The following is a 13,476-nucleotide window of genomic DNA, read 5'->3' as shown; positions in this document are numbered from 1 at the left end:
TTGAATACTTGTCTCTTTGCACAGGCCAGATAGACAGCGGACTGGATTGTTGGGTTCAACGAGTAGTAATCAATGGCTCAATGTCTAGCTGACAGCCAGTATCAAGTGGAGTCCCCCAGGGGTTGGTTCTGGGGCTGGTTTGGTTCAATATTTTTAATGCTCTGGAAGAAGGAATCGGTTGTACTTTCAGCAGGTTTGTGGATGACACCAAGATGGGGGGTGTAGTAGATATATTGGAGCTTAGGGCTAGGATTCAGAGTGATTGGGCCAAAATAAATCCCATGAGGTTCAACAAGGGCAAGTGCGAAGTCCTGCATTTAGGACAGAAGAATCCTGTGCACTGCTATAGCCTGGGAACTGCCTGGCTAAGCAGCAGCACTGCAGAAAAAGGACCTGGGGGTTACAATGGACAATAAGATGATACGAGTCAGGGTGCGCCTTTGTTGCCAAGAAGGCTAACAGCATAGTGGGCTGCATTAGTAGTAGCATTGCCAAGAAATTGAGGGAAGTAATTATTCCACTCTATTCTGACCTGGTGAGGCCACATCTGGAGTACTGTGTCCAGTTTTGTGCCCCTACTATAGAAGGGATGTGGACAAGTTGGAGAGAGTCCAGGGGAGAGCAGTGAAAATGGTTTGCGGGCTGGGGCACATGACTTCTGAAAAGAGGCTGAGGCAACTGGGTTTATTTAATCAGCAGAAGAGAAGAGAGATTTAATACCAGCTTTTAACTACCTGAAGTGGGTTCCAAAGAGGATTGAGCTAGACTGTTCTCAGTGGTGGCAGATGACAAAACAAGGAGCAATGGTCTCAAGTTGCAGCAAGGGAGCTTTAGGTTGGCTCTTAGGAAAAACGATCTCATTAGGAGGGTGGTGAAGTACTGGAATGGGTTAGCTAGAGAGGTGGTGGGATTTCCATCCTTGGAGGTTTTTAAGGCCTGGCTTGACAAAACTGAGGCTGGAATGATCTAGTTGGGGCTGGTCCTGCTTTGAGCAGGGAGTTGGACTAAATCAGTGGTTCTCAACCTTTTTTGTACCAGGACCCATTTGTAATTGTTGGCCAGTCCTGACCCAGTGCCGCTGACTACTGACCTACTGCCCCCTCCACCCCCAGACCCCAGCCCTCCAGTGTGTGGGGCAGGCAGTGTGTGTGTGTGGGGGGGGCGGGGGGGTCCTAAGCAGCCCCACGCAGGCTATAACTCTTGACAGCCTGCAAGAGAAAAGCCATGGTTTCCCACATGTTTCTCCTTTAAAAGATAATCTGTTTTGTTGATCCATGTTTAAAGTTTGTTCACTTCCCTTTCATATATTCTTATGAGCCACTTTTGAGTCATGACCCATGGGTTGAGAAACACTGGACTAGATGACCTTCTGAGGTCCCTTCCAACCCTAATTTTCTATGATTCTCTGTTACGCAATCATTTATTAATGGGCTGAAAAGAAGTTGAATGATCATGAAGTGGGTTGCCCTTAGGGAGATTTAGTTCACAAGGTAATATGGGATTGGAATTTTGAAAAAGCCTAAGGGAGTTAGTTTGGCACCAGAATTTCATTCAGTCACAAAGCAGAGTAGACCCAAAAAACAACAAGCTTCTGTCTTTCAAGATTCCATGCTTGCCCTTTGTGAAATTTTATGAGACCGTGTTCTGAATGATTCTGGGCAACAGTAGCTTGCTATGACTGCTGAATACATCTAATTTCCCTTAATTTGCAAATTTCTGTTAACTACAGAAACTTTTCACCATATTATTATAAGGTGAAATCCTAACCCATTGATATTTCATTGACTTCATTGAGCCCATGATTTCATGGTGTAGGTCTGTGAATATTTTACTATAATGTTATTGGAGGGGACACATGATGCTACTAAAAGTGCCCAAAACAGCACACAGACAGAAGAGAAGGAAAGCAATACAATTCCTCTTCTATCACCACTCAAAACTTTTTTCTTCTTCTGTTTTCATAAACATGGCTATATCTTATACAACATGACCAACTTCATTATGATTTTCAAAGAAGAATTTAATTTTTGCATATCTTTGCATTACTCAAAATATTTATAGTATTTTCTTAAATTATGTATAGGGTACATTAATGATGAAATGCAAAGCCATTTAAATAGCTCACAATTTGTGTGCATTTCATATTTCTGCTCTTTTCTGCTCTTTAGATTTAGGGGATTTTTTTTTGGTTTGTTGTTTGTTAACATTGGTGACATTTTGGAATAAGGATATTCTACTTGAAGACGCAATTACTTCAGCCTTTCTGTATAGGTGCTAACTCATGAACATGTTCTGAACAAAAAAAATGACTTTTACTGGTAGTAACAGAGGTGTTAGCAGGCTGCAACTTGAGAGAGGTAGTTAGCCATGTTAATATGAAGTCAGGCAGAAGGCAGGGGAGAGTAGCAAGGCATGATATTCATCCCAAAGTTCTTGCAGTCTAAACCAGGGGTGGGAGAAATATGGCCTGTGGACCAGATCTGGCCTACCAACTAATTAGATCTGGCCTATGGTCAGGCACCCACCAGTTGATTGAATTTGGCCCACAGGTGTCCCCATGCTGCTCCACATGGGGCTGAGCTCTGCCGGCTCCCATGTGGGGCAGCCCACACCATCATGGTCTCATGCCCACGCCCTCCCTGCTCCTGCCAGATGGCACTACGCTGGCCCTGGCCAGTGCATACAGCTTCCTGGTAGGTGCTCAGCTCCCCACCATCCCTGAGCAGCTCCTCCTCCTGTCTCTGCTGCATCACTCCACGCATCAGGTAACATGGACAGCCATGGGGACTCCTGCTGGGCAGTAAATGCCCAGCCAGGCAGGGTGGGGGGACCTGCAGCGAGGTGGCTCCTGCCCTAGTGTGTGGGGTCTAGCTCCCAGCCACCTTCCACCCACTTGGCCACCTGCCTGGTGTGATGAGCAGCCACCTGTGGGTGCCTTGAGTGGGTGGAAGACATCTGGGAGTTGGAGCTGAAGTCTTTTGCACTGGGACAGAAGCCTCCCATTTACAGCTTCCCGCCCCTGGCTGCTGCCCAGCGTGTGTCCTCACAGCTTCCCGGTGCTAGCTGCTTCCTGGAGCAGTGCAGCAGGGGTAAGGAGGAGGTGGAGGAGCTGTTGGAGGTGGACGGAGCTGAGCAGTACCTGAGTGGGTGCGGCCGCAGCCCCCCTGGGAAGTTGGCCCTCTCCGGCCAGGGCCAGAGTGGTGCTGTCTGGAAGGTGCAGGGCTTCAAGTACATCCTCTTTTATTCTAGCGTTCAGTGAAGGCACTTTTACTTGAGTTTTTCAAAAACTGCAGGGGAGAAACATTTGGCCTGTGCTCCCCTCTCTCTCTCTACATAAGTTCATCTTTGGGGTGTCCACAGCAGTGATATCATCTAGTGCAGGAATGCAGGTGCGGGCTGCCCCAAGCGGGAGCAGGTGGGGCTCAGTTCCAGCAGAGCGCTATGGGCTGGATGGTGGGGCAGACTGAACCTGCATCTTCACCGCACCAACTGAGCGAGCTCTGCTGCATGCATCCCCTGCCCCTCCCTCCTCCTTTTTCTCCTCCTACCCTACCCTGGCTGGCTCTCAGGACCTAGTGGGCAGACATCGCCCCCCCCCCCCCGGTTCATTACACCCACCCAACCCACATGCCCATACCCCCCCACAACCCTCCACCACTCCCTCTTCCACCTCCCCACACACACTCCCCACAGTCCTCCCCAATATAAAAGAGTAAGACTATTTTCAGCTATTATGCAATCACTTCTATGTATATACTACTAAAAAATCCCCCCATAAACCAGGACAAAAATATTTGTTAAAATAAAATTTATATATTAAATTATATAATATATAAAGAGTATAAATTAATGATAAAAGTATAGTAGATGTTTGATGTTTTTAGTATATGATTTGTTTTTAATCTCTAATATATTAAATGATATCTCATGGAAGATTTTGTGTGTAGCCCTTGACACCTCACCACCGCTCATTAAGTGGCCCTCCAGCTGAAGTAATTACCCAACCCTGGTCCAAACAAAGACAAAGGGTAATTCTTAGTTAGAAAAAAGTAGACTACTTCATTAAAAGGAAAAAAGGGGAGGGGGGAAAAAAAACACTCCAGGTCGTCTTCACTTGACATAAATAAAAATGTACCAACACAAGCCTGTCTTTAAAGATGAACCGAAAAATCTGTTCTTCAAGTAAATAATTTGTTACAGTAAGCTAGTTTGCTGTACTGGTGTGTCTTGCCTTCTCATTGGACAGTCACTGGTTAATACAGTAGTTAAAAACTACTTGTACTTTCATGAAAAATTAAAGCTGAATCTTTGCTTGCTTTTCTATTCTGATAATAGAAATGCATATATTTAGTAAACCGTGTGTCTGGTTTGCCCCGTAAGTCCCTCTCTAAAATAAAGTGGTCACAAGATGCTAACAGCAACTTGTATTAAATGTCACTTAATATTCCCTGAATGTGATCCAGGTTCTGTTACCCTTAGTCATGTTGGGTTATAAGTCGCCACAAAATTACAGAGTAATCTTATGCTTAATTCAGAGGGTGATAATCTGTTCCTGTTCATTTATAAAAATAGATGAATTCAAGCAAACTGTTTCTTGTTTGTTTTGAAATACAATAATGCTTCATTGCACTTTGCATGGATTTACATGTTTTTAGCTCTCAGAGTGCTTACTGCTGTTAAATTGTTGTATAGCACAGGAGGACCTCAGTCACTAAAAGTAGATAATGTTACCAGTAACAGCTTTGAATTGTTTCATTTGTGTTTGAATGAGGTTGCTTCTATTTGCCACTTCTTCGTCAGTTAAAAATAAAATAAAATTGAGCTATAGTTCATGACGTGCATGTTAAAATATTTTGTCCACACAGACTAAAACACAATGAACCATTATGGTGGACTAAGCATGTTTTTTAACCTTAATGTTAATTGCAATAAACAATAAAAAAGAGAGACTGTTGAAATAAGTTTTTTTTTTTTTCCAGGAAGAGGAGACAGGTCAAAAAAGACTCATTTCTCTCTAGATGGCTTTCAGTTTTTACCATACAGGGAATTGTAGAGGTTCCAAAATCATCGATTTGTTGTCAGAGCCAGGCTACAAGCTTATCCTGAGTAATTGCTTCATGGCATTGGCTGCCACTGGAATGGATGAGTCATTTTTGTCTTTATATCAGGCAGGTGGTAGCTAATCTGAGTACGACATTCTTATTTCCTGCTCCTTCTCCAAGCATGCAGGCAGATTTCCCCAGTTGCTCGCACCCTTCCCTGGGAGCAGCTGCAGCTGGTATATGACTGAAATATGCTGCCTTTATCCCAAACTTCAGTAGAGTTTTGGAATGGCATCTATCAGGGAGGGACAAATGGACTCTCCTCTCAACAACAGCAAAAGACCCACCACAGAATCCAGAATGAAAGGCTGATAGTGTCTCTCCTGTAGATTTTTTTTCCTGCAGCTTTAAGGATCTGCTCCACCCATCTGCCTACTCAATGACAGTTTCTATATTCAGGCCTGAAAGAGGGGTAGAACCAGCTCTGACCTTGGTTATTGTATTGTGCTTTAGAAGCCCCTGCCGACTCTCGAGACCAGAACCCAAGAACGATTCTTCCAGGAGTTCAGAGACTCAAACTGCACATTAGGTAGTCTCTCTGCTGTCTTCTAGTTGTCTCTTTTTAAAGGAAATTCATAACCTAGTTAGGTAACATCTTTTCTGCTTCTGTACTCTTATCTGCAAAGGTTCTTTTTGAAGGCTTCTCCAAAAAACTTGCTAAACGCAACCATAGCACTCGGGGAGCAAGCTTTCTAGCCTTTTTCTCAGTTTCAAGGCACCTCTGCAGCTCTAGGAGTAGAAACAACCTCATTGTTCTTTCACACTCCCTGTCAAAAAAAGGGGTTGCTTGCGAAAGGAGTGGCTTAGCCTGGATCCTGACTGGTGTTCTGTTTTGCCTTTCTTCATAGAATAGCACAGGAGGGAGTTAGTTGGTATCCCCAGTAGAACAGATCTTAGATATTTACTCCAGAAAGGCAGATTCCTTTGGAAGATTCTGTGTAGGGTTCCATTTTTTCCTGTAGGATGATTGGGAGCAGAGTGGGAAGAAATTGGTTTTGTTCATTTTCCTTTTGAGAAGATGGTGTGTAAATGTGTGATTCTCCCAAGATCCTCTTCATGATCTTCAAGCTGGACTCTGGAGATCTACAGCCTTTGTCCGTCTCACCTAAATGTTCAAAGCCCTAAGATCTACTTCTGGAGGTTGTATTCCTTTGTGACCAGCTCAGTAGGAATGTAATGTACTATTTATACTCATTTACATTTTCTACACTGTATACTTCCAGCATGACAGTCCAGTAGTTTATAGAAATCCAAGGAGGCAAAGCCATTTTCTTCAAGCTGTTGTCTTTGGCTGTCTCTCACCATAAACTGTGCAGCAGCAACACTCTCAAGTTTGCTTCAGAGGAATTGCTTGAGAGAGAATTGAGGAATTCTTTTATTAATTCCTCAAGCTAATTGGTTTCCAAGCCAAATAGCTGTCCCCAAGCTAATTGGTCTGTTTGCACAGTTGTGGCTACATTGCTTCCAGTGGATAAGTATCCATTTCCAATGCATCTACTTCCTTTCAGATCTCTCTTGCCCGGGAGACTTTAATTTCACTGGCTTCTTCCAATATCATGTCTAGAGCACAGCATACAGGAGCCACTGTGGGCAAGTTCTGCCATGCTGCCATCTGCTTTATTCGTGCTGTTTTGAGTAATTTTAGCCGGGATTTACATGGATCTATTGGTGCATGCAGCCTGTTAGTAGATGAATTCTCAAAGGGGTTTTTGCTCAGAAATGTAAGAAATACTTCCCCCCCCCCCCCCCCCCCCCGCTTTGTGTTTTTTGGTGACAGGTCCACTTTCTGTGGGTTATGTTCCCCCAGTTTCTCACTTTCTCCTAGCTCATCTTTAGTTTCTCCATACTCGTTCTATCTTGATATGGTTTTGTCAGACTTGTGATGGTGCCTTTCAACAAGAAAATATCAAGAATCTCTTGCTTTGATAATTTTTTATTAATTGCACAGATGATATCACTAGTGTGGACACCCCACAGATGAACTTAAGTAGACAGAGAGGGGAGTGCAGGCCAAATGTTGCTCCCCTTCAGTTTCTGAAGATCTCAAGTGAAAGTGCCTTGACTGCAAGCTAGAATAAAAGAGGACATGACTTGACATACATCTAGGTAGCCTAGTACAAGAGATGATGGCACATCACTGTAAACTAGTACTGAGGTGAGAGAGATGTCTTTAGTCATGACAAACCACATGTTATATGTTTGGAAGTCTGCTAAGTCTATATAAGATGGCAATAATGATATGAAATTTAAGAAAATGGTGTAATGATCATTTAAAGCCTGAAATTCTTCATGAAAATTACTTGTGCATATTCTTCTGTTGAGTCGTAAGGGAAGATGACTAAGTAAACTTTCTGTAGTAGAGTTTTAATGTTGTAACGTTGCTTTGACTTTTATGCTTATTCCTTCAATGTCATTATGTATCTTTTAAATCTCTGTACAACTGAGTGTCTCCCAATCTGTACTTCACCATTTGTCTTTTGTTTTCCCCTCACATAATCCTGTACCCCACGTCTCTTGTCCTTTTCCAGTATGAGCTCTCAGTTTTGAGCCTTCTATCCCTTTTCATTACCTCTGAGGTACTCCTTTCGTACCCTGTTGCTTCTCCACAAGTAGGACATGAGGCTAAACATCCAGTTGCTTTGTCATTCTGTTTAAAGCTCTTGCTTCTCTGCTAGAATCCAGCAGGGCGGGGGCACAGGAATCAGACAAAGAGAGGCAGCCTGAAACCGGTTGCCACCATAGCTCTTCTCAGCCAATAAGAGAAATTGCAGGGGAATATTCCCTGATCCCTGTTTAAAACATAGCCCGATGCCAAACATGGATGATAGGAGAGAGACTTGTAAGATACAAGACACATGGCAGTTCTGAGAGTTGGAACCACTAGATGTTTTTTAAGTTTGAAGGACCTTTGTGGAAGCACCTTTCATGAAGTTACCAGGTAGTTACTAGTTCAACAGTTCTAACAATTCCTTCCTTCATAAATTCATACTTAGTCTCCATGTGTCCTTATTTTTTGCCTCCATGTGCTCTATGGGGTGGCTGTAATTGAGCAACAAACTTTCCAATTCCTTAAGTGTTCATGCACATTTGCTAGCATGTGATGTAGACAAGTAAACTCCATCCCTTAACCACTGCATACAGATAAGGAGTTTCCCCACATCTAAATTGGGCAGTTCACAAAAGTATGTTTAGTTAGCACCAAAACAGTCTTGTTTGGCAACTGTCATTAGACATATTAAGATATAGAGGTCTTTTTTAGATTCTCCCTGCCTGTTGACACCATCTGCAATTTGTTTCTAGATTGTCACAGTACCAGGCATGTAAGTTGATGGTGGAAGTAAATTCTTAAACCTCTGGGTTTTTTTATAAAATAGCTTTTCTAAGAAGTTCTGCCTAACCTATTTAAAATAAAATTAGTCCTTCATTAATTTCCTGGAGGACTGAAGAATTTGACTGTGGAAGTTATTCAGTAAATTGTAGAGCAAAGGTTTAATATAAATTCTGCTTTGTTCATTACGCTTTACGTTACAGCAGACTTTTTTGATAATCTGCTTCTCTTTCTATGCCAGACTAAAGTTTTTGTTCAAGCATGGTCATAGAGTAATATTATCAGCTTTTAATTTGGTCATGGAATGTAGACTGTGTAGACACGTACAGGGAAATGCTTAACTTGAGCTGGGATAGTAACACTTGTTTTGTTTGGCAGACAAGCTCATAGACGAGGGACATCTAACCAAAGTGGAAGAAGCAAAGCTATTAAAAGGTTAGACTTCTCGATTATATAACTCTGTTTTTTTTTTTAAAATGTGCTTTACATATTATGAATGATGCTTTGTCACAGTTTCTGATTTAAATATTTACTATTGTTGGTTTATTAAATATTTGAATTAGTCTTTTTTTAAAAGACCCTAAAGGGGCTGAATATTTGTATCCACTGAAACTCTACTTCATGGATTAGTTTAGCAAAATGTCTGGATGAAATGATTATTGATGGGTAGGGATGCATGAAAGACTAGTCTTGACTGATTTTTCTTATTCAGAGTTTTTTGTTTTGGGTTTTTTTTGTCTTTTAAAGGCTTGGGGGTGTTTTTTAATAAGCTTGGATAGCCTCTCACAAACTGGGATTGTTCACTGTAATGAAAACCAGGAAACATTGTCTGGCCTTACCAGTTAGGAGGAAAAGTGAAGTGTGTGCTTTAACTCGTTAGTAATTTAAGTAACATGGTGTTAAATTGATATCCACCCTTATAAACCTGCTTCTAAAGACAAGAACATATGAAGGTGCTTGCTTCCCTTAAGGAACAGAACATTAACAAACTGTTTTTCTTTTAAAAAGCACTCAAATGCATATGTACAACTTAGATCCCTAAGTATTTATCAGTCCTAAGTTGCAAAGTCAAAATCAAGACTGCTACAAATGTGTATAACTAATATGATAGTTCTATGTTTTGTTAACTGTTAGCTATTGATTATTTTGTGGAGGTAAGTTGATAGCTGACACTCATTACTTAATGTTTTTTAATGCTTTTCATAGATATGGTTCGATATAGGATAATTTCTTTTAACTTCTCTGTCCTTTACTCATCACTGATTGTTTATTTTTAAAACAAATTTTGGTCATTTTAGGGTCCAGCATTTGTTCTTTAAACCCTATTAGTTAAAATCTAGATTTCTTTTCTGTTATCTTCTTTGTGCAGTTACATTTTAGCTTGTTTCTGAGCTTGTATAAACTACTGACAACTTGCCTTATTTGGCAAAAGAATGCATACAATAAACACAACTGTAACTTCACACTTGCATGCCAATTATCTTGCAAAATGGTGAGTTATTTTTAGTATTGATGTCAGTGCATTCCATCTCATCTAATAAGTGTCATGTCAACAATTTCAAAAATTTTTATCATTTTAAACTGTATTGAAAGTTGAGGAAAATGTGCCACTAGAGTGCTACATAAAAATGAATATTTTTATTAAAATGCTACTCTTGCAAATGTTGAAAAGGTGAGTATAGTTAAATTACTGATATACTAAGTAATAGTCACTTAGCTAGACTCTGAAATATGTTTAATTGTGTAAACCCAGAGTAACTGGTGAATTTTCCCCCCATAATTTTTCTAGTGCTCCTCAATCCTAACCTGTAAATGGTTCTATTGTTTTCAGTATTGACTGTAACTGCTTAACCAAGGACGATCAAAAAGTCCTCCACATAAAAATCTACTGACTGTGATGTGTAGCTCTGCACTAACAGCATACAGTTACACTACTTCTGCTTTGGAGGCTACCATGGGCAAAGCAGTGGTAGTGTGTTTCAGCTTAGCAGTCTTGTGTCACAGATAAACCCACTTGGGCATCAGTGCAAAGCAGTTCTCAATGAGATTGTCACCAAAGTCCCTTGTATTTTGTTGAATCCTACTTTTTTCTTGGACCCACTGAGCCATTTAAGCCTTTGCCCTCTGCCGTTTCAGATTTAGAACTGGCACATGATTTTGGTAAGATCCAGTAAAGTCCAACCCTGTTCAAGGATTCAGAGTTATGAAGGAGGCCATTGGGGGCAGGGGGCGCAGTATAGAGTCCAGGTTTGGAATTAGCATCTTGCCTCCCATTTTGTACTGAGTAAGAAATTACATTTCCATATATGGCCACAGGGAAATCTGAATAAACCAGATGCCAGAATTGTTCATATTAATGTTTCTCAAATGACTTCTGACATAACTCATGTGCATGGCTTTTTACAGCTAGTTTTGACTCTACTATTCTAGTGGCTAGTCTTTAAGGAAAATTATATTGCTTTGCTTAGCTTTATGGCTGGATTATAAGTATTCAATAGTGTAATATGCCTTTGTCCAAATATCAGAAAATACTTTAAAAACATTAAATGTTTTACCCCTGAGAGAGAGAGAGAGAGAGAGAGAAAGTACTATTCCTATTTTCCAGGCAAACAAATTAGATCTTAAGCAATTTGTCAGTAGTGAATTATGAAGTTTAAATTAGAGCCAGGAGTGTCGGGTCTCCTAAACTCCTAGTCTTGTGCTCTGCTCACCAGTCTGCCCTTCCCTTTTGTGGATCATTGTGCAACCTTTGTTAACAGACATATGTAAATCTGCCAGAATGAGACACCTTGCTAGCTTGTTTTTAGTCTCCTCTGTTTCACACCTGCCTGGCTATTCTGGGGCAGCAAGCATGTACAGTTTTATTTTCTTTGTCCTGGAGGAAAGGGGAAAAGTTTTTTTTTTTTTTCTTCCATTATTACCTTGTCTGGGTCTAGTCTGCTTGTCAAGGTTTGCTGCTTGTGCTTTGGTTTCTTTCTCTTTGTCAGTTCTTTCAGGTTGTTTTCTGGCATAAAATGCTAAGCTCACAATGCTGAATTGTTTTGGGGGGTTTTTTCCACACGATTCAGCCTGCCAATCCTAATGAATTTTCCATGCATCCGTTTGTCTATAATTGCATGGTCTCCTTCCCTCTTTCTGTCCAGATCCCTTGTTTGCATGTACTGTATTAGTAGGTGAAGAAATGCTGCATTCTTGTAGGGAAGAAAAGATTGTTTGCTGGTAACATTATAATAGCTCTGTTTAAGTGCTTCATTACATAACAGTTATCCCTCAGAAGAAGTGTCCACTAATTTGGGGTAGGCAGCCAAACAAGGCAGAGTGTAATCAGCCAAAAATTCATTATATATAACCTCAAGTCTTGCTGTTAAGGGCATAATTCATAACAGACACATACTTAATGTTTTTTGGTCCAGACCTGCTGTGTCTGTTTAATGAGGTGTGCATCCATCTGAGCTACCCTGAAGTTTGGAAATAAAATTAAGGAGGCATATAAAAATGAATCTTGAGCCTCTTTGAGTCAAGAAGACAGGTGCATGGGCAAGAGGATGAATTTGTATAATTAAGCCCCCTTTCCTTCTCACTGTTCTCCTCATGAGGCCCCTTGACCTAACCAAAATATTATTTTCTGTGGCCGTGGTATGTGTCATGTTAATATATTATGAACAAAGTATGGGAAGGCTGTTTCACAAGCCCTTCAGAGGTGCTTTAGTGGAAGGGATGTAGTTCATTTCCTAGTAATATAACAAAAACTTAAAATGACTTATAGTTATTAATGTTTATGTTGATCATGTTACAGATTCTTTATTTATGGTTCATTTCCTATTCTTATTCCATTACAATGTATACCAGCACCTGTTACTTTACTTGTCCAGAATGCTGCAAAATAGGGTTTTGTTCTTAATAGCTGTTTCTTTCCTGCATACTACAATATCTGTATTGTTCCAGAAAGGTTGTTCTATTTTTTTTTCCTGATTTGTTCCCTGAATGACGGAATAAAACAATCGGCTTTTACACTGGGTTCCAACTGGCAGGATTACAGCTTTAAACAAAAGCTCTGGCTATGCGTGAGACTGCTACGTCCCATGACAGACTAACATTTGAGATGTGACCCTATGGTTATTCAGTCAGTTTTGGAGGACTGTAAAAGACCTAAGGAAAACTTTGGCTCCTTTTAAAGAACAGATGTACCAGTCTTCTGAAGTTCTCTACTCACAACTGAGATGAAACAGCAGAGCTAGAATTTATAGTGGGGGTGGGGGTAGTTGTATGGAACATAGGTGAATTTTAGTTGAGCGTCCTCTTGTTTCTTACAGAAAACCAAGCAAAAGCAAAAGAATCTGATTTGTCAGACACGCTCAGCCCAAGCAAGGAGAAAAGCAGTGACGACACTACAGGTAAGTGTTCGATATAAGTTTCTGCAAGATTGCATTGCTCTCAAGTGTTCTCTTTCCATCTAGCATTCAGCTTATTAAGAATTTAGTTTCAGCTTATTAAGAATTTATTAAATTGAACCAACTGCATCTTTTAAGTAGAGAACATTATTTGATTTTGCATCTTGCTGCCCTGGAGCTAAGTTTAAGGGGCAGAAGGAACAGTGAAAGTTCCTCTGATCTGTTTGTAGAATCTGATTACAGACCTTGACTTCAGTCTTCCCACTGCAATGTAATGTCGTAACGTCTTTTCTTTTAGATGCCCAGATGGATGAACAAGAGCTAAATGAACCTATTGCTAAAGTATCGCTTCTAAAAGGTAAATAGAAAATTACTTTTTTTAATTTTAGATGCATTAAGAAAGGTCTACATTTTACATAACTTGTACATTTTGATTGTTCCATTTCTTCATGTAGAAGATCCTTAATAAGCAAAGTGCGTGACGTGTATGTAAGAATGTAATGGTGCTTTGCATCTGAAGTCCTTCATGCACAGGAGCCAAAAAATAACTTGCAACATGTAAATTTACCCAAATTTAGCATGTAATATTGGGTCTCAAAGAAGGGAAGAGTTCATTTAGTGGCAGAGTTTAATTTGGCTACCCTTTGAAATTCTC

The 13,476-nt window shown here is 40.6% G+C and overlaps 1 protein-coding gene across 21 annotated transcripts in view; it reads left to right on the top strand.

The window, feature by feature from the left end:
* Nucleotides 1–13,476, top strand: part of SLMAP (sarcolemma associated protein) — a 165,823-nt gene that overhangs the window by 117,745 nt on the left and 34,602 nt on the right. For all 21 annotated transcript variants that reach the window (XM_059715852.1, XM_019495434.2, XM_014596558.3 and 18 more), the window contains 3 exons: nucleotides 8,809–8,865; nucleotides 12,744–12,824; nucleotides 13,120–13,179. In XM_059715852.1, coding sequence (XP_059571835.1) covers nucleotides 8,809–8,865; nucleotides 12,744–12,824; nucleotides 13,120–13,179 — 198 coding nt within the window. The remainder of the gene's footprint in view (nucleotides 1–8,808; nucleotides 8,866–12,743; nucleotides 12,825–13,119; nucleotides 13,180–13,476) is intronic.

The sequence above is a fragment of the Alligator mississippiensis genome, chromosome 12 (genome assembly GCF_030867095.1).
Source record: "Alligator mississippiensis isolate rAllMis1 chromosome 12, rAllMis1, whole genome shotgun sequence".
NCBI lineage: Eukaryota > Metazoa > Chordata > Crocodylia > Alligatoridae > Alligator > Alligator mississippiensis.
The sequence above is the reverse complement of the archived record's forward strand: the minus strand, read 5'-3'. Positions and strand labels throughout refer to the sequence as shown.